The 25,768-nt window shown below is 64.0% G+C and overlaps 5 protein-coding genes across 14 annotated transcripts; 3 read left to right on the top strand and 2 right to left on the bottom strand.

Moving 5' to 3' along the window:
- The first annotated feature begins 5,406 nt into the window (after positions 1-5,406).
- On the top strand, positions 5,407-8,611 carry FBXL16 (F-box and leucine rich repeat protein 16). Its single transcript, XM_042922438.1, has 5 exons — positions 5,407-6,173; positions 6,853-7,361; positions 7,781-7,865; positions 8,210-8,273; positions 8,434-8,611. The coding sequence occupies exons 1-5, from the start codon at positions 5,529-5,531 to the stop codon at positions 8,580-8,582; spliced, it is 1,452 nt and encodes a 483-aa protein (XP_042778372.1). The 5' UTR covers positions 5,407-5,528; the 3' UTR covers positions 8,583-8,611.
- Positions 8,612-11,576: 2,965 nt separating this feature from the next.
- On the top strand, positions 11,577-16,694 carry WDR24 (WD repeat domain 24). Its single transcript, XM_042921456.1, has 8 exons — positions 11,577-12,619; positions 13,607-13,784; positions 13,934-14,606; positions 15,162-15,280; positions 15,359-15,480; positions 15,575-15,679; positions 15,759-16,099; positions 16,253-16,694. The coding sequence occupies exons 1-8, from the start codon at positions 12,139-12,141 to the stop codon at positions 16,604-16,606; spliced, it is 2,373 nt and encodes a 790-aa protein (XP_042777390.1). The 5' UTR covers positions 11,577-12,138; the 3' UTR covers positions 16,607-16,694.
- A 116-nt stretch (positions 16,695-16,810) lies between these two features.
- JMJD8 (jumonji domain containing 8) lies at positions 16,811-19,589 on the top strand. Of its 4 annotated transcripts, none has more exons than XM_042921465.1 (10): positions 16,811-17,017; positions 17,099-17,200; positions 17,343-17,391; positions 17,469-17,565; positions 17,640-17,708; positions 17,813-17,932; positions 18,007-18,095; positions 18,172-18,306; positions 18,393-18,489; positions 19,067-19,589. In XM_042921465.1, the coding sequence occupies exons 1-9, from the start codon at positions 16,902-16,904 to the stop codon at positions 18,471-18,473; spliced, it is 858 nt and encodes a 285-aa protein (XP_042777399.1). In that variant the 5' UTR covers positions 16,811-16,901; the 3' UTR covers positions 18,474-18,489; positions 19,067-19,589. The 4 variants fall into 4 exon arrangements, 3 of the variants coding, with proteins under 3 accessions (XP_042777399.1, XP_042777400.1, XP_042777401.1); XM_042921466.1 differs by having other exon boundaries at positions 18,028-18,095; XR_006197647.1 differs by lacking the exon at positions 17,469-17,565 and having other exon boundaries at positions 18,028-18,095.
- STUB1 (STIP1 homology and U-box containing protein 1) lies at positions 18,522-20,922 on the bottom strand. Its single transcript, XM_042921464.1, has 7 exons — positions 20,638-20,922; positions 19,910-20,108; positions 19,658-19,823; positions 19,358-19,445; positions 19,177-19,233; positions 18,971-19,087; positions 18,522-18,892 (listed from the first exon to the last, which is right to left on the bottom strand). Exons 1-7 carry the CDS (start codon positions 20,794-20,796, stop codon positions 18,767-18,769), a joined length of 912 nt encoding a protein of 303 aa, XP_042777398.1. The 5' UTR covers positions 20,797-20,922; the 3' UTR covers positions 18,522-18,766.
- A 1,561-nt stretch (positions 20,923-22,483) lies between these two features.
- RHBDL1 (rhomboid like 1) lies at positions 22,484-25,172 on the bottom strand. 7 transcript variants are annotated; one of them, XM_042921458.1, is made up of 8 exons: positions 25,008-25,172; positions 24,389-24,547; positions 23,925-24,149; positions 23,699-23,847; positions 23,469-23,581; positions 23,294-23,394; positions 23,153-23,213; positions 22,484-23,076 (listed from the first exon to the last, which is right to left on the bottom strand). In XM_042921458.1, the coding sequence occupies exons 1-8, from the start codon at positions 25,044-25,046 to the stop codon at positions 22,805-22,807; spliced, it is 1,119 nt and encodes a 372-aa protein (XP_042777392.1). In that variant the 5' UTR covers positions 25,047-25,172; the 3' UTR covers positions 22,484-22,804. The 7 variants fall into 7 exon arrangements, with proteins under 7 accessions (XP_042777392.1, XP_042777394.1, XP_042777391.1 ...); XM_042921460.1 differs by having other exon boundaries at positions 22,484-22,983; positions 24,389-24,550; XM_042921457.1 differs by having other exon boundaries at positions 24,389-24,550.
- Between the last annotated feature and the right edge of the window lie 596 nt (positions 25,173-25,768).

Below are 25,768 nucleotides of genomic sequence, written 5' to 3' on the forward strand. Positions count from 1 at the left end.
CAAGGGCCCGCCGTCTCCGCTACTTGGCTCCCCTCTTCCTCAGCCACCTCTCACTTGGGCCAGGCCTATAAGTACCCCTGATGCTGGGCAGGCTCTCTGGACAGGCTCTACCCTCCAGTTCACACCCACTTCCAGGGCACTTCGGTGAGTCCCCTCTCCCAATGGAAGAAGGACACAATTAGCCCTGAGGTAGGGGCACCTGGGGCCCTCGAGACCGCTGGCCCGGGCCCAGGAAGCCTGCGCTGCTGAGAGCCAGGGAGACATCTCACCCCAAGGTAGGGCCCTGCTCGGCTGCCCGTAGCCCCTTCTTGTCACACGTGGGTGCTCGCTGCCATGCCTCAGAGGGGAAGAGTGGAGGTGGCAGTGAAGGAAGGCTCTGTGGGGTAAGTGGGTGGTTCAGAACCTTCCCCACCACTGGCAGGTTGGAGCCGCAGCCAGACCAGTCACAGAGGGTGGGCTTGGACCCCATCACTTCACTTGGTGGGGAAGAGGGGGAGGGTTTGAGACAGCCACCCAAAGAGGCAGACACTAGATGCCCCCAGTCTAGGCACTGGGGGGCTCATCCTCCAGAGCAAAAGAGCCAAGATGAGGCGTGGAGCCCAAGCCCATTCCCCAAGGTGCCCAGTCCCACATGGCCAAGCTGTCTTGAGCTTGACCGCAGGACTGGGTCTGATGAAGCACCCATTGGGTCTCTTTTGAAGCCATGTGCTCACTTCCTGGAGCCCCCGGGGCACGGGTGGGGCAGCCTGCGCCCCAGAAGCATCTCTGGGCTGGGGGCGGGAAGGGAGTGCTGCCTGGCACATGTGCAAAGTGACAGGGATGTGAATGTGCCTGAGTCACGGGGCTTGTCATGGAGTTTGTCAGCCCGCACTGTGTCCCCAATCCCAAGCTGGTTGTCACCCCAGTCCCTGGGGATGTCACTGCAGATCGACCCGATGTGAATTTTTCGGGCTACCCACGCCCTGCCCAGCTCCATGGGCCTCAGTGGGCCGGGAGAATTGGTCAGTGCAGGTCCTATCAGGGCCAGACCCCTCCAGCATTCACGGTGGGCTGTGTCAGAGTATCGGGGATGAAGGAAGAGATCTCGGAGTTGGGGGCCATGAGGAGTGGAGGGTTTCCTAGGCACGAGCAGTCCAAAAGAAGAGAGTCCTGCAGCTTGCAACCTCTGGTGAGAGAGCAGGGGCATGACAGAGATAATGCTGGGGGAGACCACTAGCCTAAGGTCCCAGGCTGGGAGGACACAGGGGACAGGAGAAGCAGAACAGGGCAGAGGAAGAGGCCTCAGGAAGTGCACCTGGCCAGCGGCAGACCAGCTGGGGGCCCAGGGTCACCATCTGGACCTCAATGCCTAGCTTGGTCTTTGGAGGTCAGACAAACTGGGGTCAAATCCCAGCTTTGTGCACCTTTTGAAAATTCAGTCTCCGAGCCCCACTTTCCCCACGCCTGGTCAGGCAGTGTGTGAAGGGCTCAGACCAGCAATAGAGGAGTGGCACTGGGAAGAGCAGGGCAGGACCAGCTCCTCCCTCCCTTCTGGTGGCTCCTGTCCCCTCTCCCTGGATCTGGCCAGATTATGAGGGATGGGCAGGCAGCCTCCTTAACCCTGCAGCTCCCATAGTGGGGACCCAGCCAAAAAAGAGATGTGAGCCATCCTCTTCCCATGGGCCTGAATAATTGCAAGGCCCACCCTAAGCCCCAGGGTCTTGGGCGCCTTCTCAGAGACTCTGGCACCAACCCAACCCAGTGGCTGCCCTCACTGTGGACAGTGGCCTCTGCTACAACCAGCATTAACAAACTGAGCTACAAGCAGCTCCCCTACCATCCACTGCCCTCTTCTTCATCTGGCCTGTCTTCCATCAAGCCTCCTGGGCATCTGGCAGCCATATCCCTTTCTGCATGACCCTGCTGACTGCCATTATTCATTCACTCATTCATTCATTCATTCAGCCAGCACTCAGAGGCCACTCAGTCATGGTGCTGCCTGTCTTCAAGAAGTCCCCAGCCAAGGGAAGAGACAGATGGATGGACAGTAATGACTGAGACCCTGGAGATGCTTTTTTGCAGGGCTGGGGAGTCCCGCAGGGGGAGACCGGGGTGGCGCTCACACTGAAGAATGGAGGGTGAGGAGCTGGCAGGATTAAGAAGTAGGGAGGCCAACTGAGCAAGCAGGGGGCCCACCATGTGCCCTGGGAGGGGATGAGGAATACAGAACAGGGGTTCTGGCTGGACTGTAGGGCCATGGCTGGGGAGGAACCAGAGGCGAGGCTGTAAGGTGGACTTGCTAGGTCTCAGGGCCCAGTGACTTGGCCGCAAAAGAAGCAATTCCTTTCAGAGCCTCAGCGTGGGCATCTGGAGACTGTCGGCCTGGGAGCCACCAAGTTCTGGAGTCCTCCCAGGAACCTGGAGCCCCCGCAGCCTATCCCAGGAGGACCTCCTCCAGAATTCCGCTCCACACGGAGGCACAAGACACCAGGGGCTGAGGCTGAGAATAGTGCAAGTTTGGCCATCTTTTTAAAACGCCTCTTTTCCTAGCGTTAGCTCCTAGTGCTTAGTGCTAAAGGAGGAGGCAGACCACGTAAGACTGGCCACTGCCCCTTCCCCATCCTGACTAGAAACTCCGGGCAGGTCCTCTGAGCCCCAGTGCATGCAGTAGGGACAGGAACAAGTACCAAAGAGGTTGGGGTCTCGCAGCCCATCTGGCTGGGTGGGTGGGACCAGGCAGAGGGCCACTTGTCCCAGCCCCCTGCAAGAGACCCCCTGCCTAACTGACAGGAAGACTCATCTCTGACAGCAAGCTCGGTTCTCTCCTAAAGCCCTGACCCCTGGGCCAAGGTGTGGCTGTTTCCAGTTTTGAGCCACAGAGCAAGGATTGTCAGGCTGGGTCAGTGAGGCTGGAGTGTGCAGGTGGAGCCCAGCAGGACCATGGACAAGGTCAGGAGCTCAGAGCTGCTTCCGCCGAGAGGCAGCTCCAGGCGAAGGCACGGCAGAAGGGCTGACCCACTGGCAGGCAGGGCAGTGCCTTCTGGCCAGGGATGTGAGTGTGAGATAAGGGGCAGCCAGGCCTCGGACACCCCCACCCCCACCCCCACCCCCAGGAGGAGGCCATCCTCGACCTGGCCCCTCCCTCCCGTGGGCTCTCTTCACCCGCTGGCTGTTTTCACCAGCTCCACCCTGAGGCCTGAAGAGGGGATGGGACTGTGGGCGCGTGCAAATGTGAGCTCCAGTGGGGTGGATGGGGGCGGGGGGGAGGGAAGAGCCCTGCAGATGCCCGGGGCATCCACGTGCACCCTGCCCCCCACCACCAACTCAGGCACTCCACGTGCACACCCGTGGCTGGGAGCATCTTTAACCTAAATCGGCACTGCTCTTGAGTTATTTCTCCCCTGGTGCCACCTCCGCCGCCTCCTCCGGATCTTGGCGGAGCGGGCGGCTTCTCGCCCCGCCCCGTCGCCTGCTGAGCTGGGTTTGCCGGGGCCGGCCCCCCTCCCCACCCCCACCAGCCGCTGTCCGCGGTGGAGCCCGCCGGGGCCTGGCCTCCGAGCACGCGCACAGCGGCTGGAGGGGCGCTGTCCATGGTGCTGCGCTCCGGGGCCGAGCCAGCCGCGCCTGGTCTGCAGAAGCGGCGGAGGCCGGGTGGGCGGCGCGCCCTGAGCCCTGAGATCCTGGCGCCCGGCACCGGGGACACAGAAGGTATTCAGGCTGGGGCTGCCTCTCTGAACACAGCACAGCCCACAGGAGGGAGTCGACAGGACGACAGGACAGCCTCTCCTCTGGTCCCAGGAGTGGGCGGCCAGTCGTGGGCTTCACCCTGTCCCTCCATGAGGCACTTCTGATCCACAACGGTCTCCTCATCACATACTGGTTTAAGAGATCTGGGGCAGCCCTCGTGTCAGGCTGCTCCCCCCGCCCCCCGCCCCAACACACACGGGGCCGACATGAAGCTAGTGGACATTCAGCGGACGTTGTTATGAATGTCGTGTTTTATCCAGTGTGAGGCTGCTACTATCTGGTCATGAGCTTCAGTAAAGGGACAGCCAAGGTTGGGGAGCCTTCCCAGGGGAGGGTGGGCCTGATGTGGACTGCCAGGCTGGGGGCTCATGGCTGTCAGAGCAGGAAGGCCTTTCAACCCAAAGCCGAGTTGGTAGCCATGAGGCCATGTGTTCCCATAGACCCCTGGTCCCAGCCCAGGTCAGCAACCCCTCCACAGATGTGGAAGGCCAGCAAGGGTTGTCCTGTCCAGGGCTTGGAAGCCAGTGGAGGCATGGTGCTGGGTAGAGCAGGGCAGGGTGGCTCACTTCCCTCCCTCCTAATGGCTCCTTACCCCTTCCCCTCAGGCTGGCCATGGGGTCTAGAAGCAACTTCCTCACCACTTTCCAAATGCTGACTGTGGGCCATACACTATGCTTAGCCCTTTTCACATGTTGTCCTGTGGGGGTGTATCATCCTTTCTCAGGCTCAAAAGTAAGGAAAGTGAGTCTCAGAGAAAAGTGCCTCACTGAGGCCACAGAGCCAGGGTGTGTGACCCCAGAGCTTGTATGGCTGAACCACTGGGTGCACTGCCTTTCCGTGGGATGTCTAGAGTGGGGCTAGGCGAGAGAAGATCTGGAATGTGGAGCAGATGGTGGTACTGTGAGGGTCCCCCTGCCCCCCTCTCCAGGGCTATCTGTGCTCAAAGCCATCTGCCACCCACTCACAACCTCAGAGCCCTGGTTGGGGGGGGGGCGCATTGGGGGGGTGGCTTCAGTCCCACCCTATGAGGAACTCTCTACAAATATGCTTCCACAGCCAGCTCTAGTCCAAGCCTCGACTCCACCACTTACTGTGACCTTGGGCAAACAGTTCATGCTGCTTTATTTTCCTCATCTGTAACAATGGGCACGATCATCATAGTACGATCCTCAATGGGTTAGATGGAGGATTACAGGACAGTATGTGTCCAGGGATCATTGTGCTGGCATCAGAGTAAACCTCGCCCTTTCTTTTGGGTAGATTATGAACCACAGAACCTCCAGTAGGCACTGACATTTTCAGGGGCTGGTGTGTGAGTCTCAGACAGGGTCCTGGAACCACTCCTCAGAGGCATGCCGGAACCCCACAGTGGAGATGCAGAGGCCACCCCACACCAGCTCCCTCAGTTTCCCAGTTCCTACCCGGGTAGAGGTAGGCCTGGCAGACACTGATGTTGGGCATCAGGGTAGTAAAGGTGAAGGGAGCAGTCACAGGCAAGTGTCTGTCTGTCGCTGCCTCTCTTCTCTCGTCTCTAAAACGAGAACCATAGTACCTAGCTGTCAAAAAGATGTGAGTACTGGTTGAGCTCAGTGCGCATAGTAGGTGCTCAGGGAGTGTCATAGTCATGAACAGCCCTGATCTCACAGTCGGGGAATGAGGGACTTGGATTCAGATCCTTTCTGTTGGGTGGTTCTGGGAGTGCCAGGGGAGGAGATGCCCTGGGATGGGAAGGAGCCCAGCCCTCCTGCGGCAGGAGACTCATTACCCCATCCTGGACCTTGTCTGCAGATCGAGCGAGGAAGATGTCGAGCCCGGGTGTGGACGGCGACCCCAAGCCTCCATGCTTGCCTCGAAATGGCCTGGTAAAGCTGCCGGGCCAGCCCAACGGCCTGGGTGCAGCCAGTATCACCAAGGGCACACCAGCTGCCAAGAACCGGCCCTGCCAGCCACCACCCCCACCCACCCTCCCACCGCCCAGCCTGGCTGCCCCACTGCCACGGGCTGCCCTAGCTGGGGGCCTGTGCCCCCCGGCAGGGCTCCCCCTTGGTGGACCAGCCTCAGTCCCAGTTCCTGGGCCCCCAGTGGAGCGGCCACCACTGGCCACAGATGAAAAGATCCTCAATGGCCTCTTCTGGTACTTCTCGGCCTGTGAGAAGTGCGTGCTGGCCCAGGTGTGCAAGGCCTGGCGGCGTGTGCTCTACCAGCCCAAGTTCTGGGCGGGCCTCACACCTGTGCTGCACGCCAAGGAGCTGTACAACGTGTTGCCTGGTGGCGAGAAGGAGTTTGTGAACCTGCAGGGCTTCGCTGCGCGTGGTTTTGAGGGCTTCTGCCTGGTTGGTGTCTCCGACCTGGACATCTGTGAGTTCATCGACAACTACTCCCTCTCTAAGAAGGGCGTCAAGGCCATGAGCCTCAAGCGCTCCACCATCACCGATGCCGGCCTGGAGGTGCGCCCCACCGGTGGCCTGGAAGGGACAGGGGTGGGGTGGGCAGGGCCAAGCAGCAGCAAATGAGCTGGGGGTGGGGGGAGGGAGGGTGCCCCCGGAGGAAACCCCAGGCATACAAGGAGCAAAGGAGCTGAGGGTGGTGCTGGTGCTCTGTGGATCATGTCTCTGGGGGAGGGGAAGCAGGACTGGTTACATAATTGGGGGGACCCAATCCAAAATGAAAATTCAAGTCCCTTGTTCAAAGATGGTTAAGAATTTCAAGACAGCAACATCAAAGCAATCAGTCAAGTGGGAGCCCCCTCTGAGCTCAGAGCCCTACATGCCTGTGAGGCCAGCCTTGGGTGGGGGGGGAGGGATGCTGCAAGGGAGCAGGTGCTCAGGCCAGAGGAGCAGCTGTGCAAGCTGCCCCTTCCCCAGGGCCAGGACTCTAACCATCAAATCCTTAGCACCAAGTGCTCTCCAGCCCCTGCTCTGGAGAGGCCCTGAGCTCCCAGGTCCCCCCGTGCTCTGCCTCTTCTCTTAGAATGTGGTGGTGATGTGAGAAACACACTGCGAAGTGCACTTGTCCTGTTTTACACCCGTCTACACTCGAGAACACTGCTTTCTGCCCCTCATCGGGCTCCTTCCGCCCCGCCCCCCCCCCCCCCCCCCCATCCTCACCACGCCCTGCTGCCCGCAGGTGATGCTGGAGCAGATGCAGGGGGTCGTGCGCCTGGAGCTGTCAGGCTGCAACGACTTCACCGAGGCGGGGCTGTGGTCCAGCCTGAGCGCCCGGATCACCTCGCTGAGCGTGAGCGACTGCATCAACGTGGCCGACGACGCCATTGCGGCCATCTCGCAGCTGCTGCCCAACCTGGCCGAGCTGAGCTTGCAGGCCTACCACGTGACGGACACGGCGCTGGCCTACTTCACAGCACGCCAGGGCCACAGCACGCACACGCTGCGTCTGCTCTCCTGCTGGGAGATCACCAACCACGGCGTGGTCAACGTGGTGCACAGCCTGCCCAACCTCACCGCGCTCAGCCTCTCCGGCTGCTCCAAGGTCACCGACGACGGCGTCGAGCTCGTGGCCGAAAACCTGCGCAAGCTGCGCAGCCTTGACCTTTCGTGGTGCCCGCGCATCACCGACATGGCGCTCGAGTACGTGGCCTGCGACCTGCACCGCCTGGAGGAGCTGGTGCTGGACAGGTGCGCGCGACCCCCACTCCCGGGCAGTGGGGTGCGGGGGGGGGGGGGTGCGGGGGGCGGGGCGGGGCCTTCTGAGCGGGGAGCCTAGACCAGTGGAGCGACCTGTAGCGGAGTGGCGCTGCCGCGTGATGGGGAGTGGGTTGAGGACGGGCGCTCACAAACCCGGGATCCAGAGTGGCCCTGTAACAAGGGTGGGGCTGAACCGCCCCCCCCCCCCCCGGGAACGGGTGGTGCCACCAAGCAGCCAGGGTGGGGGTTGGGGGGGACCTGGCTGGGGAGAGTCTGTGGAAAGGGAAGCGCTCTCATCTGTGCCGCCGGAGGGGAGCTTCAGGCCTGGACCCGCCGGGAAAAGCAGGAAGGGGCGGAGCTGAGGGGCGGGGTGTTTCAAGGTGGGCAGCGCCCCTCTGTTGCACCCACAGGTGTGTACGCATCACGGATACTGGCCTCAGCTACTTGTCCACCATGTCGTCCCTCCGCAGCCTCTACCTGCGATGGTGCTGCCAGGTACCCGCCCTCCTCGCCTCCGAAGACTGGGGAGCGGAGGTGGGGGACTCGGCCCTTCCCGGCCGCTCAGCCCGCTGCCCTGATCCCGGAAGGGTCAGAGGAAGTTTGGGTCCCTCCACACCTAGCGCGCGACATAGGCCGAGCGCCCGGACTCCCTGGGACCCTCAGCGCCACTCCCCCGCTGCCTCCTGGCTCCTTGGGAGGCCGAGAAACCCCCTTTTTGAGCCCTGCCCCCCTGCCCCTCCAACAGCTCCAGGCCCAAGGCCTGACCCTAGAAGTGCCCGCCCCCCCTCCCCGCCAGGGCGCGACCGGAGGTCGTTAACCCGCCCTGCCCTCCCGCCCAGGTGCAGGACTTCGGGCTGAAGCACCTCCTGGCCATGAGGAGTTTGCGGCTCTTGTCTCTGGCAGGTGAGATCCCACCCGCCCCCACCTAGCCCTGCCGGGTCCCTCGCGCCGATTCATACCTGGGGCTGACTCCCCGGGTCCCAGGGCCCGGTCCGGAGGGAGACGCCGGGCGAGCTCCGCCCGCCCCGCACTCAGCCGCCGCCTCGCCTCCCGCCCGCTGCAGGCTGCCCGCTGCTGACCACCACGGGGCTGTCGGGCCTGGTGCAGCTGCAGGAGCTGGAGGAGCTAGAGCTGACCAACTGCCCCGGGGCCACCCCCGAGCTCTTCAAGTACTTCTCGCAGCACCTGCCCCGCTGTCTCGTCATCGAGTAGCGCGGGCCTCCCCGCCCCCGGCGCAGGAAGCCGCCACGCTCCGGGGCGGGACGCCTTCTCCCGGCCCTGCCCTCAGGGGAGCCCTCGCGCCTGCGGCCCAGCGCGGGAGGCAGGGCGAACCTAGTGACCGCCCGGCCCCCGCGCCCCTCCCGGCCCCGCCCGGGCGGGGAGGGGCGGCGGGCGGGCCCAGCCCCACGCACGCACGCACACTCGGGGACTCTGTGCATGCCCCTCGTGCCCGCACTGCACGCCCGCCCTCCACCGCACCACAGCCGCCTCCATCTTTCGTCCACCCGCTGGGGGTGGGGGGGTGGGGCCGGGGCTCGGTCCTAGGGGGCGCTTTAAGCTCTCCTGACCGCCGCCCTTACCACCTTCCCCGCCACACCCCGCTCTGTCTCCCCGCTGTCCCCCCATCTCGGGCAGGGCCCGGAGGGATCGAGGGGAGCTGAGTCCCCCAGGACACAGGGGCCAGAAGAGCCCCAAGGGCTTCCCGCATCTTCCACTGCACCGCGCCTGAGGCCCTCGGAGGGGTGCGAGGGGAAACAGGCCACCGCCAAAGCCATGGCCCGCCAAGGAGCCCAAGTCCCTCCCGCCCGTGCCCCACCTCATGCCAGCCTGACCCCATGAGACCTCCCCTTTTCCTGGCCACTGTATGAGGCAGTCCCCTGCTCGCCCCATCCCCCACTGGCAGGTCTATGGGTCCCTGGGCCAGAATGGGGTGGAATTGGGTTGAGGGAGGGACAGCCCTGGCTGACAATGATATTGGTGTAGTCAACACTAACCGAGCCGGCTGCAGCTTACCTCAACCCCGGCAGGACACCACCACCTTGAGAAACCACAAGCTGGAGCGACCCTCAGGCCCTGCAGGCCTTGCAAACAGCCCTGGGTGGACCCCACACCAGTCCCTGTAGCCAGCTAGGCCCAGCCTCCTCAGCGCCACATTTTATCCTGGGCAGGTCTCTGTCAGGTGGAAGCTGGAAAAGCGGGCCCCAGCCAAGGCTCAGGATCAGTGCCAGCCAGCAACTCCAATCTTACGGTGGCCAGCACACCCTCAGCATCCAGAGGAGGGAGGGCTCCTTTCTAGCTGCCCCCACCCCCTCCCCAGCTTCCCAAACCTCTGCCTGCCCAAATGGGCTCTCGCCATGTTCTGTCCAATCCCAAGACATACGGAAGTCCTGGGGATGCTGGCACATCTTGGCAATTGCTGAGGAGGGGGCTGGGACCCCTTTCCATCCCAACCTTGAGCCCCAGGAAATACAGTGCCCACACCCAATCTTGGGACACCCCCTGTCTGGTTGGAAGAAAGTAACCAGTTTCCAGAGAGCCAGAGAGTGAGCGAGAGAGAGCGAGAGAGAGAGAGCGAGAGCGAGCGAGAGAGAGAGAGATGCTGTTGAAGCAGAGAAACAGTTCAACAGCCCAAAGATTTCCCTGTCCTGGAGTGCCCACAGGAAGCTCCGGGGCTGAGGTGGTCAGGAGCCAGTTTCTTCAGCCCCTCCTCCCCACGGCTCCCTAGTGGGGAGGAGGCAGCTGTCCATTTGTCCAAAGTATTAATGCAACTGAAGCTGTGATATTTCCAACGACTGTAGGAGGAAAAATTAAGGGGAGAGAGGAAAACAAAACAAAACCAACCAACCCCTAAAATCATTTTCTTATTGTACATAACGACCTCATTCTCCTGTATATGCGGAAGATATAACCTTATATTTGGTAAGTGTTTCTTGTGCTATTTTATCACGTGACCTGTTTATAAAAATATATATTAAAAAAGTTGTAAAAACACGTGTCTGAGTTGTTTTTAGGTCATCCGACCGTGGCAGGGGAAGGTGTATCTGCCCAGGGTGGCCCAAGTCTCTGGACTCTTGTGCACCGCTCAACTCATCACACTTTCTTGTTCTCTCAACACGCAGAGGTTGGTGCCACTATGCAGACTGGGAACACAGCAGTGACCAGTACAGACGGTCCCTAAGCTTTCATTGCTTTGGGGAGGAGAGAATGATACCAAAGTCATTACGTATAAGATTAACCTCAAAATATCTAGAATCTAGTCCATCCTTCCAGAAGGGCAAAAATGAGCCCTGTTTCGTGCATTGGGTAACTGAGGTTAAGAGGGGGGCAGGGATGTCCTATAATCATACAGTACAGCAAGGACCGAACAGGACTCAAAACCAGGAAAGAAAGGACGGCTCAGAGAGGGTCATTCGATTGCCCGGGGGTGGTGTGAACCAGCAGGATCTGTCAGGCACCGGAGTTTGTGGAGACCAAGACAGGCATGATCCCTGCCTGATACACACTCGTGTGCCACACGCCATGACCAGTAAACGAAGGAATGCGTTTTGACAAGCACTGTGGAGGTGACAGTGACTGGAGAGGCCACATGTTAGATGTGGGGGCCGGGGAAGGCCTTTGACAACGAGATACTTATGCCGAGCCCTGGAGCGTGGAGAAGACGCTTTCTGCAGAGCGGAGAGTGCAGAGCAATCGCGTGGCCCGGACAGGAAAGAGCTCGGTGGGCTGGAAGAAGCGGTGTAAGCGGCCGTTGCTGGAAGTGCGCCAGGAGAGACGGAGGCCGGGAGTCTGGGGGTTATTCCTAGAGCGGTGGGGAGCCCTGTGGACTTACACCAAAGAGTGGTACCTGGCGGCTGTGCGGGGCTCAGATCGGGGGGAACGAGGTGGGTCCAGGGGAGGAGAGTGAGGAAGGAGGTGGAGACGACTGCAGGGATTCGGGACTCGTTTAGGGATGGCTGGACTTGCTGGCGGAGAGCGAGCACCAGCATCAAAAGACCAACCGCTGAGGCGGAACCGCGGGAACGCACGGCAGCGCCTCTCCCACAGTTCGGGACCATCCTTCCGGCTGCACCAACTCGGCTCCCTCATCCGGAACGCTTGCAGTGAGGTGCCCGGTTCCGCTGAGGGGCTGACAAGCACGGACCACTTCCGGCGAGCAGGTGGGCGGGAAAGAGAAGGGCTGCTTCCGGCCTGGCGCTTCCGGCCAGGCCCGCCCGGCAGTTTTAGGCGATGGCTCCGGTGCCGGCGGAGGGAGAGGCTTCTCCGATCCCTCCAGCGGTGTTCCCGCGGCCTCCCCGGCCCCGCGCGCGCCACTCTCAGTGCTCCGCGCCGCCGGGGTCTCCTGCCTCCCGTCCGGCCAGACCCCTCAGGCTCTTTACCCGGCTTGGCCCTTGAAGTCCCGTCGGTGGCCGCCGCGCCCCTCTGGCCCTTCCGCCTCTTCCCTGGAGGCCCCGAGACGGACTGTGGGGACTACTTCGCATCCTTGCAGGCACTGACTGACCGAAGGTCCAGTAACCACCCGGGTCTGACAGTTGGGGGATGGAGCGGGGACCAGGGCTGGCACTGACCGGGTAGGGTCTCCCCACAAGTCAGACGTGTCTCCTGAGGGGCGGTGAACGGTCCTGGATTGGCTCCCCAAGACTGACCGGCCCAGGACTAAGCAGCTTGGGGGGGACCCAACCAGGGTGGCGGGTCTGGACTGACAGGCCCCTCCTGGCTGACCAGGCCAGTCCACTTGACGGGCCTCGTGTCCCCACCCCCCCGGGCAGCCATGGAGAAGATGTCCCGAGTGACCACGGCCCTGGGTGGCAGCGCGCTGACGGGCCGCACCATGCACTGCCACCTGGACGCGCCGGCCAATGCCATCAGTGTGTGCCGTGACGCCGCCCAGGTGGTCGTGGCGGGCCGCAGCATCTTCAAGATCTACGCCATTGAGGACGAGCAGTTTGTGGAGAAGTTGAACCTGCGTGTGGGCCGCAAGCCCTCGCTCAACCTGAGCTGCGCCGACGTGGTCTGGCACCAGATGGATGAGAACCTGCTGGCCACGGCGGCCACCAACGGCGTGGTGGTCACGTGGAACCTGGGACGGCCGTCGCGCAACAAGCAGGACCAGCTGTTCACAGAACACAAGCGCACGGTGAACAAAGTCTGCTTCCACCCCACCGAAGCCCACGTGCTGCTCAGCGGCTCCCAGGACGGCTTCATGAAGTGCTTCGACCTCCGCAGGAAGGACTCTGTCAGCACCTTCTCTGGTGAGGCCCTGGAGGTGGTCGGGCAGGTGGAGAAGGGCACCATGTGCATCTAGAGTCTTCAGGTGTGCTCCCCGAGAGCACTGCCAGAGTGGCTGAGGGTCAGCATGGGAGCAGGGGGCGTGGGATGAGGGAGAGCCTGAGCAGACTGCGGCCAACCTGGGCCGCTGAGCGGACGCTTTGGTTTGCTGCCTCCTCTTTTCCTGCCTCAGAGCCCCGGGCCGCTTCACTGAATGAAGGAAGCCACGGGGACCTCCAAGGTCCGCAGCTGAGGGATGAGAGGAGGCGGAGTATGCTGCCTGCCCCTGCCCCCCAAGTTCTTTTCCCAGCAGGCCCAGCTCCTCCGCCACTGGCTCAAGGCCAGCTGGCCCATTCACCCTGATGAGACCAAGTGCGGCACAGGGCGGAGCCCTCGGTCGCCTCAGAGAATTGGGGGGCCTCCTAAAGCACCTGAACTACCTGCACTGTGAAAAAGCTGGAGTCTTTGAAGGCTCTTGGTGTGCTGGTCCAGGGGGTGGATGTGGACCGTTAAGGTCTCCGGTCCCCGGAGCTGACCCGGCACTCCACCTCAAGGTGAAGGGATGGGGCCGAAGCTGGGGCACCCTCGGGGGAGTGCAGACAGCCCAACAACGCTCAGTGCTCCTATGGCCAGTCCGGAAGGCAGGCCGCAGCTTTGTGCAAGGGCTCACGTCAGATGCAGGATCCAGGGAAAGTCGAGGTCGTGTTTCTGCTTCGGAAACCACATGATGCCTGGCATCCTGCTCCCTGACCTGATCTACCCGAGCTCCTCTGTGAAGCCTCTGCCCACCATCGCCCACCCTAGGCAGGCTTAGGGGTGTTTACTCCGCCTCCTAGGCTTCCCGGCCTGGGTCATGGGCAGCCATGTGACTGCAGTCCAGTCACTCCAAGGCCGCCACACCTGGCTGCCCTCTCTCCTGGAGCCTCCTGTGGGCTGGCTCTCTCACCTTCTCTCTCCATGGATGTCGACAGGCCAGTCTGAGAGTGTGCGGGACGTCCAGTTCAGCATCCGAGACTATTTCACCTTCGCCTCCACCTTTGAGAACGGCAACGTGCAGCTCTGGGACATTCGGCGGCCTGACCGCTGTGAGAGGATGTTCACAGCCCACAATGGACCTGTCTTCTGCTGCGACTGGCACCCTGAGGACAGGTGTGGGGAGGGGTGGGGAGGGGAGGGCGGTGGCAGTAGGGTGGGATGGATGGGCTCATGGAAGGGCTGCCTCAGAACCTGTGAGGCAGAGAGCGGGGAGCCCTCCCACCCCTGGAGAGGATGCTGAGGGTTTCACGGACCTATTGCAGGGGCTGGCTGGCCACAGGTGGGCGTGACAAGATGGTGAAGGTCTGGGACATGACCACGCACCGCGCCAAGGAGGTGCACTGCGTGCAAACCATCGCCTCGGTGGCTCGAGTCAAGTGGCGACCCGAGTGCCGCCACCACCTGGCCACCTGCTCCATGATGGTGGACCATAACATCTACGTGTGGGACGTGCGCCGGCCTTTCGTCCCGGCTGCCATGTTTGAGGAGCACCGCGACGTCACAACAGGCATCGCCTGGCGCCATCCACACGACCCCTCTTTCCTGCTCTCCGGCTCTAAGGACAGCACGCTGTGCCAACACCTGTTCCGTGATGCCAGCCAGCCTGTTGAGCGCGCCAACCCCGAAGGCCTCTGCTATGGCCTCTTTGGGGACCTGGCCTTTGCTGCCAAGGAGAGCCTAGTGGCCGCTGAGTCTGGGCGCAAGCCCTACGCTGGCGATCGGCGCCACCCCATCTTCTTCAAGCGCAAGCTGGACCCTGCCGAGCCTTTTGTGGGCCTCGCGTCCAGTGCTCTGAGCGTCTTCGAGATAGAGCCTGGCAGTGGCAGCATGAGCTGGTTTGTGGACACGGCCGAGCGTTATGCCCTTGCTGGTCGGCCTCTGGCTGAGCTCTGTGACCACAATGCCAAAGTGGCTCGGGAGCTTGGCCGCAACCAGGTAGGCGGGGTGGCCCCAGAGGCCATGGACTCCCAGGGGCCATGACCTTGGGGGTTCCTCCGACTGTTACATCCAAACCCTTTCGGGGATTTAGCACTCAGCTCTGGCTGCTCCCACCACCAGCCGTCACCCTGGTAACAGGGTGCCCAGTGCCCTGCCGTGAGCCCGAGGCCACTGCCATCCTCTGGGTGCAGGTCTCGGGTGTTATGGGGTTCAAGTGCCCTCTTGTGGCTCGTTTTTGCTTTTGGATTTCCCAAGCTGTCCCCGCTCTGCAGAGGTGCATGCAGCCACTCTCGTCTCCCTGGGTCAGCAGGCTCATTTTCGTGTTGGCTGCCTTCAATTTCTGCTTTTGTCTATTCCCCTGTAGGAAGGAGGCTAGAATTTTTGCCTTTGGCATAGGCCTCAGTTTCCCCCGCTTGGGGTGGGCCAGGGTGCTAGGTCCCTGGGGCAGCTGAACAGTGAGAGGTTGTGATTCCATCTGGGCGTGGGGGGGCGGGTGCTGCCTGGGGCACCAGGGACCCAGGCTCCTTGTAAGTACCTGGTGGCTGCTCCTAGGTGGCACAGACCTGGACCATGCTACGGATCATCTACTGTAGCCCTGGCCTGGCGCCTGCCACCAGCCTCAACCACAGCGTGGGCAAGGGCAGCTCTTGCGGCTTGCCACTTATGAACAGGTAGACGCCTGGGGGTGGCTCTCCACAGAGGGTGGGACCGTTGGAACCCATCTACCCATCAGCCCTCCCTGTCCCCAGTTTCAATCTGAAGGATATGGCCCCGGGGTTGGGCAGTGAGACCAGGCTGGACCGTAGCAAGGGTGACACACGGAGCGACACGGTGCTGCTTGACTCCTCAGCCACACTCATCACCAATGAGGGTAGGCTGAGGGGCGGGCAGGGGGTTGATGGGAGTGGGGCCAGGGCATCCCAGAACCAGCCGCCTCTGGAACGCCCACCCTCCCTTGTGGGCAGATAACGAAGAGACAGAGGGCAGCGATGTGCCCGCAGACTACCTGCTGGGCGACGTGGAGGGCGAGGAGGACGAGCTGTACCTGCTGGACCCGGAACACGCACACCGTGAGTGGGGGCCGGGAGAGTGGGGTTGGGAGGCAGGGCCGGAGGCTCAGACCCTGCCTTCCCTGCCCCTGCCTTGCAGCGGAGGAGCCCGAATATGTGCTGCCCCAGGAGGCCTTCCCGCTACGCCACGAGATCGTGGACACTCCACCTGGCCCCGAGCACCTGCAGGACAAGGCCGACTCGCCCCACGTGAGCGGCAGCGAGGCTGATGCGGCTTCCTCGGCTCCCATGGACTCCTCCTTCTCGCTCATCTCGGTATCACACGCCCTCTACGACAGCCGCCTGCCGCCTGACTTCTTCAGCGCCCTGGTGTGCGACATGCTGCGCTTCTACGCCGAGCAGGGCGACGTGCAGATGGCCGTGTCCGTGCTCATTGTGCTGGGTGAACGCGTGCGCAAGGACATCGACGAGCAGACCCAGGTGGGTGACCGGGTCTCCGGGAGGGCCTCCCTGCCACCCCCAGACCTGACCCCCCGCACGTCTGCCTTCACCTGCACCCGGTGCGCTCAGGGTGAAGCCCACAGCGCGCCCACCTCCCGGCCTCTTGCCTCCCTCCCCTCTCCGCACCGCCAGGAGCACTGGTACACGTCCTACATCGACCTGCTGCAGCGCTTCTGCCTCTGGAACGTGTCCAACCAGGTGGTCAAGCTCAGCACCAGCCGCGCCGTCAGCTGCCTCAACCAGGCCTCCACCACCCTGCACGTCAACTGCAGCCACTGCAAGCGGCCCATGAGCAGCCGTGGCTGGGTCTGTGACCGGTGCCACCGCTGCGCCAGCATGTGTGCTGTCTGCCACCACGTGGTCAAGGGTCTGTTCGTGTGGTGCCAGGGCTGCAGTCACGGCGGCCATCTGCAGCACATCATGAAGTGGCTGGAGGGCAGCTCCCACTGCCCTGCGGGCTGCGGCCACTTGTGCGAGTACTCGTGACCCATCTGCGCTGGGCCCGGGGTGGGTGGGGCTGGGCGTGCGAACCAAATAAAGGACGCGGGAGCCGCGGTCTGAGGCTGCCTGTCACCCCATCGCGCCGCCGACGGCCCGGTTTTTCTGCGCTGGGCGACCGGGGTGGGTAGATGGCCTCGTCGCCATGGGAACTGGCGGGGGTGGGGCGTGGCCCTAGCCCGGGTCGGGTGGCCTTCGCTCCGCCTTCGAAAATACCCTTCCTTCCGGGGCGGGCCAGAGGAAGGCGCTTCCGGGCCGTTGCCGCGACGACGGAGTTCCCGGCATGCCTCGCGGCGGCGGGCTAATGGCGTCGGGGGCGCGGCTGCAGTTACTGCTCGCGCTCTGGATGCTGGCGGCTCCGGCCCGGCCGGTGGCCGCGGACGCGGGCGACGGAGGGTGGTGAGCGGCGGGGTCCGGGCGCGCGGTGGGGCCCGGGGCACGCGGTGGGGCGGGGGGGGGGCTGACCGGCTGTGCCCGCAGGCAGCGACGCGGGCCTGGGGCGGCGGCGGCGGCGGTGGCGGAGGAGGAGCGCTGTGCCGTGGAGCGTCGGGCCGACCTTAGCTACTCCGAGTTCGTGCAGCAGTACGTCCCCCCCTACCCCCCCGGAGCGCCGATGTCGCGCCCTTTCTGGCCCGCCCGTCCTCCCTTCCTCCCAAGATCTATTTGAACTAACGCGTGGGGGCTGGCGCGGGTCAGACTTGGCCGTGGCTCTTGCCCCTTCTAGCTACGCCTTCTCCAGACCCGTCATCCTCCAGAGGCTCACAGACAACTCGGTGAGTGCTGGCGCCCCTCCTGGCCACTTTCCGCCCTTGCTGGGCCCAGCCCTTGAGTCTTCTCCCCACCCCCTTAGAGGTTCCGGGCCCTGTGCTCCCGTGAAAAGCTGCTGGCCTCGTTTGGGGACAGCGTGGTACGGCTGAGCACTGCCAACACCTACTCCTACCGGAAAGGTGAGCTGCCCCACCCTGCCTGCCAGCATCTTGCAGGCGGTCCCAGCCAGTCCTGACCAGCCCCTTTCCCGCAGTGGACCTGCCCTTCCAGGAGTATGTGGAGCACCTGTTACACCCCCAGGATCCTACCTCCTTGGGCAACGGTGAGTGGGCTTTGGTCGGCCCTGGGGTGGGGTGGGAGGGAATGGGGGCATTGGAAGTACTCGGGTGCCAAAGTTCCTGCGTGTCCTGTGTTCTTTGCTGGCAGACACTTTGTATTTCTTTGGGGACAATAATTTCAGCGAATGGGCATCACTTTTCCAGCACTATTCCCCACCCCCATTCAGCCTGTTGGGTACCACAGCTGCTTACAGCTTTGGAGTTGCAGGTGGGTACCTTGCAGGAGCAGAGGGCATGGGAGAGAGGGAGGGGGTGGGGAGACTACAGGCTGGGTTTGGTTAGCGACTGCCGGTAACTCCACAGGAGCTGGTTCTGGGGTGCCTTTCCACTGGCATGGGCCCGGCTTCTCAGAGGTGGTCTACGGCCGCAAGGTCAGCACAGGACGGGGGCTGAGGCTTGGGGCTCGCTGACTGCAACACAGAGTGACCTTGCTGCTCCCGCCCCCAGCGCTGGTTCCTGTACCCCCCCGAGAAGACACCGGAGTTCCACCCCAATAAGACCACACTGGCCTGGCTTCAGGACGTGTACCCAGCCCTGGCACCATCTGAGAGACCCCTGGAGTGCACCGTCCAGGCTGGCGAGGTCAGTAGGTGACAACAGGAAGGGGCCTCCGGGCTGGACCGGCTGCCACTAACTCATTTCTGTGCCCCGCGTCCGTCCCCCACCAGGTGCTGTATTTCCCTGACCGATGGTGGCACGCCACACTAAACCTGGACACCAGTGTTTTCATCTCCACCTTCCTCAGCTAGCCAGAGCGGGCGGCTGGTGAGCCCCGCACACACCAGCACACACCCCTATTAGTGCTCACAGATTTTATTACAGGACAGTGGTGGCGGCAGCCCACCCTCACCTGCTGTTTCTGGCCCAGACAGGTGGAGGTGGGGTTCATGGTCCAGCAGCAAAACTGATGAGGGTGGGGGTGGGGACACTGGGGCAGGGATCTAGGGACACAAACTATGTACAGGGACTGGGAGCTACTGCCCCAAGGCCCTCCTGGGCCAGGATACTAGGCACGGCGGGCTGCCCTTGCGCTCGCCCGGCCTCAGTAGTCCTCCACCCAGCCGTTCTCAGAGATGAACGCATCAATGACCTCTTTCATGGCCAGGTTCGGGATGAGCTGTTCCTGGGTCAGGGGGCTCCGGGTGACAGGGTCAAAGTGACCCACACGCTGCAGTGTGCAGTGACAACAGGGTCAGAAAGCGCTCAGTGCTTATGGGTCCTGCTCCCAACACCTGTGGGCCCTCACCTGCAGGTGCTCCTCGATGTCCTTGCGGTCGTAGGTGATGCCACTGGGTGTGATGCACGGCTCCCGCATGAGCTCAAAGCTGATCTTGCCACACAGGTAGTCGGGGATGTCTCGCTTCTACAGCACAGACCGTCCGGTCAGGCGCCAGGAAGGGGACGCCGCTCCGATGCCTGCTCCCCAGCGCCAGAGGACCTACCCGGGCTTACCTTTCTTTTCTCATCCACCTGGGAGAAAAGCTCATCCATGTCTGCTAAGTACTTGTCCTGCGAAGAAGCAAGCAGCTACGCGTGGGCCAGACGCCCCATCCCCCTTCCCCAGACACAGGCCCCCTCCCACCACAGGCACGCGGTCTGGCGCACACCCACACACGGGCTGGGGCACCCTCACGTGCTTGGCCTCGATGCAGGCCTGCTGGGCCCGAACGTGGCTGTCGTCCTCATCACCCTCGTGGTTCCTCTGGCATTCTTCCAGCTCCCTGGGGGTCAGCCAGGAGCTAGTCAGAAATGGGTCTGGCCAGGAGAGGCCACGCTCCACCCACACCTTGTTCAGGTTTCATTTCCCTCCATCTCCCGCTCGCCCGTGTCGGCCTTCAATAAACACTCGTGTTCTTGGCTCCGGATCAGCCCGAGAGTGCTGACTTGGGGGGGGGGTGGGGGGCGCGCGGAGCCTGCCACTTGCACAGCTCACCTCTCCCGCTCGGCCACGATAAGCCGGGTGAGGTAGGAGTGCAGCTCGTTCTCCTGGTGGATGCGCCGCTCCTCAATGCTGTTCCAGCGCTTCTTCTTGGCGATGCGCAGGGCACTAGGGATGTCATCCCCAAAGTTGAGCCGCTGCTCCTTGGCGAGGTTGTAGGCTGGGGGGAGAGGGGCTTCAGGTCACCTGGCCAGACGATCCACCTGGTCCCAGGCACCCCTACAACCTAATAAGCAGTAGGCCCACCTCGCTGCAGGTTGGCAATGGCCTCATCGTAGCTCTCCATCTCCAGCTGGCATTGTCCCAGGAAGAAGTGTGCCTTCACAGACTGCCCGTCCAGCTCCAAGGCCCGCCGACAGTCTGCTAGGGCCTGCTCGTGCTGCTGCATCTTCAGGTAGCACAATGCCCGGTTGGTGTAGTACACTGCCACCAGAGGATTCCGGGTCTGGGGACCAAGGCCGGGCCAGCCAGCGTGAGGAAGTGAGCTCTGCGCGCCCCCCTCTGTCCTAAACCCTATCCCAGTTTGGAACCCACGGCGAGAATCAAGACATCAGAAATTTCTGACTTTCAAAGCTCCTGCGTGCTAAAGATTAGTGGACGGTGCGCTCCCGGTCCCAAGGCCTGCCTGAGCCCACCTTCTTGCCTCCCACGAAATGTTGCCGAGATAAATTTCCGAGCCCTGTGGAGATCCCCAGCTTTGGGCCTGGAGTTCTCAAGGAACAGGGATCCCTCGTCCGCTGCCCGGGAACCTCAAGCACCCCTGAAGCCCCACTCGCCATACTTCTCCAGCAAGCAGCACTGGCTGGAGAGCAGCGGCCTTGACACCTTTGGAATAAGAGCATCGCTAAACTCTCAGGGCCCAAACATCCGCGCGTACGAGCCAGGACCCTCCGAAGGCCCGGGGCCCGAAGTCGGCGCCCCGCCCCCTCCCCTGGCCCGGTCGCAGATCCCCTCCCCGGCGCGGGTGCACTCACGATGGCGCGGCCGTAGCAGGCCGCCGCCTCCGGGTACTTGCGGCCCACGAAGAGCCGGTTGCCCTGCTCCTTGAGCTCTTGCGCGCTCGGGCTTTTTTCGGGGCTTCCGCCGCCGGCGCCCAGCCGCGCGCCGCCTTCCTTCTCCTCCTTGCCCTTCATGGCGCCGCGCGGCACAGCCTGGGCTCAGCTCCCAGGCTCCGCGTCTGGCCCACCCAGCGCCCGCAGCCCGAGCCCGCAGCCCGAGCCCGCGATCCGCTCGGGCCCGGTCCAGCGATCCGCCACCGGAACTTCCGGCCGCGGTGGGCGGGGACGCGTGTGCGTCCGACGGGCTGCGGGGGTGGGGCCGACTGGAGCATGCGCTCGAGGCAAAGCGACCCGCGACTTCGGAAGGCTACGGAAGCGTCAAGAGTAACCGGGGCTGGTGTCAGCCCCGCCCCGCCGAGGCCCCGCCCCGCGCGTGAACATGGCGGCTGTCCGCGGGCAGTGGGGCCTGAGGCCTCCAGCCGCCGGGCCGTGGTCCCGGCGCTCCACTGCGCGGTGCTGCGGGCGCGCGGGGACCGCCAGAGCGGCTCGAGGCCCTGGGCCGATGGTAGGGCGGACCACCCCCGATGCCCGAGTCTCCGTCACCGCCCTTCCCCAGGTGTCGAGAGAGGGGTGTCCGCGGCCACCGAGGGCCGAGCGGAGAAGCACGTGACACGGGACGAACTGGAGCGGCTGCCGGCGTGCAAGCGGGTGGTGAGGGCTTCCCACGTGTGGGGCGGGGCCTCGCGGCGTGGGGGCGGGCCCCCCGGGTAAGGTCCACCACCCGTGACCCCCAACCCGATCTGCCCCGATCTCGGCCGCTGCCCGAGCTGGTGGTGCAGCGCTCGGCCGGCGCCCTCCGCCTCCAGGCCGACGTGCGGGCAGCCGTCACGGAATTGTGGGCCTCGCGACTGCCTCGGGTTGGTCGGAAGAGCTGGGCGCCCCGGCGGGGTCGCGAGACCGGGCGTGTTAGTGACCCTGTCTGTAAAGTGAGCCCAGGGCCACGTCCATGACACTTGGGGATCCCTAGGAACGGCAGCCCTACGCCGAGGTCGTCCAGACGCTGGCGGGGCATGACGGCTGCCCCTTCACTGCCCATAACCTTCCTGGCTGCGGGAGCTCCAGAGGCGGCAGCCTTCACGTCCGAAGGCCGCAGTGGCCGCGGTGCCGGACCAGCCAGCGCTGCAGTACGCCCACAAGCCCTAAGTGTTGCACCTGAGCCGGGTGCAGAACCACGCCGCAGCCCTCAGCAGAGGGGAGGGGCCCGTCGGAAGGCAGGGAGGGCATCCAAGGCCCTGGTCAGGCTGGCGAATGCACGGCTGTACAGCATAGACTGGCCAGCGTCCCCGGGCCCCAAACTGCCTCTGCCCCTCCCTAGATAGTACCTGAGGGCTGTGGACCCCTCACCGTGTGCAGACAGCACCACGGACGTGGGCTGTGGGGCAGAAGCTGTGCCCAGACCTTGGCCCCAGCCCGGCCACCTGATGACACCGTGCCAGCCGAGAAGAGCAGGACTCAGGCTGAGTGAACTTGGGTGTGGCCCGGGGCCTGCACGTGCCCGGTAACCTCAGGCCACAGGTTTCTCTGGGTGTGAGCTGGCCAAGGAGGAGGCTGGCTGCTGCAGGAACTCAATAAACGCTTGCTGAACTCTCACCTGACTGTGAGGACCACCCCACTCCCCCCTGCCCCCCCTACACAGCATACGAGTGCAGAAGAGTGAGGGAGGAGCCCGAGCTGTCCACATGGAGGGAAAGGCCCTTACGGTCTGCTCAGCGAGTGGGAAGGAGGCCAGGCCCGCCCTCAGAGCCCTGGTGCAGCCACCTGGTGCTGTGTAAAATATTTATTCGTTTTCCAAAAAGGCTCAGACCGCAAATCGTGGTGGGGAGGCTGGGGCAGGGTCTCCTCCAGGGCCACACTTGGGGACCTCCACTGCCTGGCCAGGCAGTCCTACCTCCCCAGGCCCGGGAGGGGGTGGCCAGGGCCGATGTAAGACTTGGCCTGGACACCACGGGCTACAGGACCCACCGGCCCCCACGGAGGACAAGCAGTCTTGAGATGTACATTCACAGCGGACGGACACGCGGGCTCGCCCGGTGGCCGGCCCACACGCGCCCGCACCCTGGCCTGTGTGGCCCTGAGGAGCCCATCAGGGTGGTGGGGGGATGTGGGCGCCTAGCAGGTCATAGGCGAAGACGTTCCAGAAGATGGCAAAGAGCAGGAAAGTGCCGTAGGCAAGCAGCACCACCCACCAGCCGCACTGGTCCCGAAGCCGCTCCTCATAGCTGCGCAGGATGGTCAGACCCATGCTGACCCCGACCACTGCACCTGCCAGGTGTGCCATGAAGCTGGGCTGTGGGCCTGAGGCAGGCAGTGGTGGGGAAAAGCGGAGCCACACGGCCCGGCCCACCTCGGAGCTCACTGCAGAGAGAGGCAGCAGGTGGGAGGCACCCTGGCCTTAGGCTGAGGCCCCCCAGCCCCCTGACCCCCTACTTACTGCACACCAAGGCCAGCACCATCCTCAGCAGCTTGTAGGGACACCTCATCCCAGCCCAGTTCTGACGGAGCGTGAGACAGAGGCTGTGAGACAGGCCTCGTGGGCCCCTCCCCACGCCCGCCCCACAGTCTGCCCTATTACCATGACGACGTTGGCCAGGTGTGCCGAGCACAAGGCGTAGACCCCACCAGAGCCCCCCACCACAGGGGCCCGCATGTCGGTAATGGAGACAGTCAGGGAGCCTGTGTGAGCAAAGGGAGAGCAGTGAGGGTGAGGCTCACCAGTGACCAGGCCAGGGGGCACGTGCCTGCCTCACCTGCCAGCACGCCGGCCAGGTAGAGCAGGCTGATGCGGAGCAGACCGTGCACCATCTCCAAGGGCACCCCGATCATCAGCTGCAGGAGCGCGTTGAACCCCAGCTGCTCCAGGCTGGCCGTGTGGGCGTAAACAGACGTGAAGGCAGCGGTCAGGCCACCAGCCCCGGCCTCGAGGGCCTGAGTCCTCCTGACGCCCTCAGAGAGATGCCAGAGGCGGGCCCGGACTCACCCGACGTGCATGAACATGTAGGTGAGGAAGCGCCAGGCTCGAGCACGGTGGCCGGGATGGTACACGAGGGGGCTCTTCATGTACTCAGGGTGGTAGGTCTGCAGCACCCATTTGTTGAGACGGGCCCCGTAGCACAGGAACACGATGATCTGGGAGACAGAGGGGTTAGGGCCAGGCGAGGCCAGGCACGGGGGCGGTTCCCAGAGTGGTGGACAGGTGGGCACACCTGGGCAAGGGTGACCGAGGCCATAAACACGGGGGGTGGGCAGCTGCGGTGCCGGTAGAAGTACCAGTGGCGGTCCACCTCCCGGGGCAGGATCTCGTAGGCGACGTAGCGCACAAACCGCTTGTAGACGCCCAGGCCTGGCTCATCCAGCAGCCCGTCCCGGGGCAGGGCCCTCTGTCCGTTGGCGATGGCCCGCTTAAAGCTGCTTGAGCGTTTACTGCTGATCTGGGGGGGGGCGCCCTAAGCATGGGCCACCGTACTCCCTGCCCGCCCACCCCAGCCACCCTGCCCCCTCGGCCCCACCCAGCTTCTGGCAGAGTCTGAGGCCCTGCCCCAAGTGCACACCCCTCCCTGGCGGGAAGGGCAGGGAGTGAGGGCTGCCCGCCCACCCCACTCTGGCCAGGGCACTGTGCCCGTCAAGGCCTGGGCCCGTACCCTTGCTGTTTGCCCGTTATGGCACTGACCAGGTCCACCAGCTCCTGGTAGCAGACCTGGCCCCGCTCGTTGCTCTGGGCCAAGGCCACCAGCATGTCCAGCTTGGCTGGGTCCAGAGGCAGCTCATGGCTGTGCACCAGGCCAGTGAAGGTGTCCGCACCGATGAAACCTGTGTTCTCAGGGTCCAGCTGCTGGGGTGGGGGGGGGGCCGCCGGCCAAGGCTTGAGGGTGGGTCAGGCCAGCTGGGAGAGGCAGGCTCCAAGCACCCTGAGACCAGACCTCTGTACCCACGGAGTCCCCGGAGCCGCCAGGACACCAGTGCCTGGGTCCCAGGCCTTCAGCTCCTACAGCTCTTAGGGGCCTCCCCGCCTCATTTCTGCCCTGCCCATCCTCCTGGAAGGATAGGACCAAGGTCTGAGCACAATCTCCCTCCCTCCTGTACCTCCCCAGGCTCCCTGGTCTGGCTGGCCCTCTCCTGGGGTCTCACGCAGGGGGGCCGAGGTCGTGGGGGAGGGGGCTTGAGAGGCTAGGCGCCAGGCGGGGGCTGGACCGCGGCTCTCTGGGAGCTCCGTCGCCTCGGCCCACCCCAACGTTGGGCCGAGGGCTGCGGCGGGGGCGGTGCCGGCGCCCCCCACCCACCCCACGCACCTGCTCCTGGATAAGCTGCAGCAGCGAGCTCCTGTCCATAGAGCCAGGCGGGGCCGGGGGCCGGGGTCGGCGGCCGCGGCCGGAAGGGGCTGCTCTGCGGAGGACTCCGCTCCGCCCCGGCCCGCCCGCTCCGCCCGCTCCGTTCGGCGCCGCGTCACCGAGCCAGAGCCGCCCGCCCCCGCGCGCACGCTGCCGCCGCCCGCCCCGCCACGCGCGGCCGGGACACGCGCGCGCCCTGCCTGCGGACGCGCCGCAGGCAGGAACAGCCGCGACCGGAGCTGGGGTCGCGCCGCCACGCTTGCTGCCGTCCCGTTCCGGGGCCGCTCGTTACGCGGGGAAGCGACTGTGAAACTGAGTCACAGGGCAGCGTCCAGATCCCTCCCTCGCGCGCCCCTCCGCTCGGGGCCTCAGCGCTGAAGCCACCTCCTCGGGGAAGCCTTCCTGACCACCGCACTGCCTGTGAGTCCTTACCGGGCCAGGGCTCCCTTGAAGGTGCCGGCAGGCCCGCCAGACACGCTTGCTCCCAGGCGTTAAGAACGCACCACAGCCCCTCCGTGTGGGAACCAAGTCCAACAGGGCAACTAGCAGGAGTCGGGCAGGCTCAGTGCGGCTCTCTTTGCTCAGCCCGTGGAGGCTGAGCCCCAGCACCCGTCTGGGCCTGGAGGCCCCTGACCACTCCTGCAGCCACGATGCTGCAAGGCAGGACCTCCAGTTCCAGTTCACTGGGAGCCGAGACAGACCCATGGGCATTGGGGCAGAGC

This window comes from Panthera leo, chromosome E3, assembly GCF_018350215.1.
Source record: "Panthera leo isolate Ple1 chromosome E3, P.leo_Ple1_pat1.1, whole genome shotgun sequence".
NCBI classification, from domain to species: Eukaryota; Metazoa; Chordata; class Mammalia; order Carnivora; family Felidae; genus Panthera; species Panthera leo.

What these genes read in the sequence shown, in the direction of transcription:
- FBXL16 (XM_042922438.1), top strand. Translation starts at nt 5,529, where the DNA reads ATGTCGAGCCCGGGTGTGGACGGCGACCCCAAGCCTCCATGCTTGCCT. An exon ending in TCACCGATGCCGGCCTGGAG is followed by an intron (nt 6,174 to 6,852) that starts GTGCGCCCCACC and finishes TGCTGCCCGCAG; the next exon opens with GTGATGCTGGAGCAGATGCA. An exon ending in GAGGAGCTGGTGCTGGACAG is followed by an intron (nt 7,362 to 7,780) that starts GTGCGCGCGACC and finishes TTGCACCCACAG; the next exon opens with GTGTGTACGCATCACGGATA.
- WDR24 (XM_042921456.1), top strand. Translation starts at nt 12,139, where the DNA reads ATGGAGAAGATGTCCCGAGTGACCACGGCCCTGGGTGGCAGCGCGCTG. An exon ending in CTCTGTCAGCACCTTCTCTG is followed by an intron (nt 12,620 to 13,606) that starts GTGAGGCCCTGG and finishes GGATGTCGACAG; the next exon opens with GCCAGTCTGAGAGTGTGCGG. An exon ending in GGACCCGGAACACGCACACC is followed by an intron (nt 15,680 to 15,758) that starts GTGAGTGGGGGC and finishes CCTGCCTTGCAG; the next exon opens with CGGAGGAGCCCGAATATGTG.
- RHBDL1 (XM_042921457.1), bottom strand. Translation starts at nt 25,046, where the DNA reads ATGGACAGGAGCTCGCTGCTGCAGCTTATCCAGGAGCAG. An exon ending in TGCAGCTTATCCAGGAGCAG is followed by an intron (nt 24,551 to 25,007) that starts GTGCGTGGGGTG and finishes CCCCCACCCCAG; the next exon opens with CAGCTGGACCCTGAGAACAC. An exon ending in ACCTGGCCAACGTCGTCATG is followed by an intron (nt 23,214 to 23,293) that starts GTAATAGGGCAG and finishes ACGCTCCGTCAG; the next exon opens with AACTGGGCTGGGATGAGGTG.
- STUB1 (XM_042921464.1), bottom strand. Translation starts at nt 20,796, where the DNA reads ATGAAGGGCAAGGAGGAGAAGGAAGGCGGCGCGCGGCTGGGCGCCGGC. An exon ending in CCTGCATCGAGGCCAAGCAC is followed by an intron (nt 19,234 to 19,357) that starts GTGAGGGTGCCC and finishes GCTTCTTCGCAG; the next exon opens with GACAAGTACTTAGCAGACAT. An exon ending in AGGTGGATGAGAAAAGAAAG is followed by an intron (nt 19,088 to 19,176) that starts GTAAGCCCGGGT and finishes TCTGTGCTGTAG; the next exon opens with AAGCGAGACATCCCCGACTA.
- JMJD8 (XM_042921465.1), top strand. Translation starts at nt 16,902, where the DNA reads ATGCCTCGCGGCGGCGGGCTAATGGCGTCGGGGGCGCGGCTGCAGTTA. An exon ending in AGGTGGTCTACGGCCGCAAG is followed by an intron (nt 18,096 to 18,171) that starts GTCAGCACAGGA and finishes TCCCGCCCCCAG; the next exon opens with CGCTGGTTCCTGTACCCCCC. An exon ending in GCACCGTCCAGGCTGGCGAG is followed by an intron (nt 18,307 to 18,392) that starts GTCAGTAGGTGA and finishes GTCCCCCACCAG; the next exon opens with GTGCTGTATTTCCCTGACCG.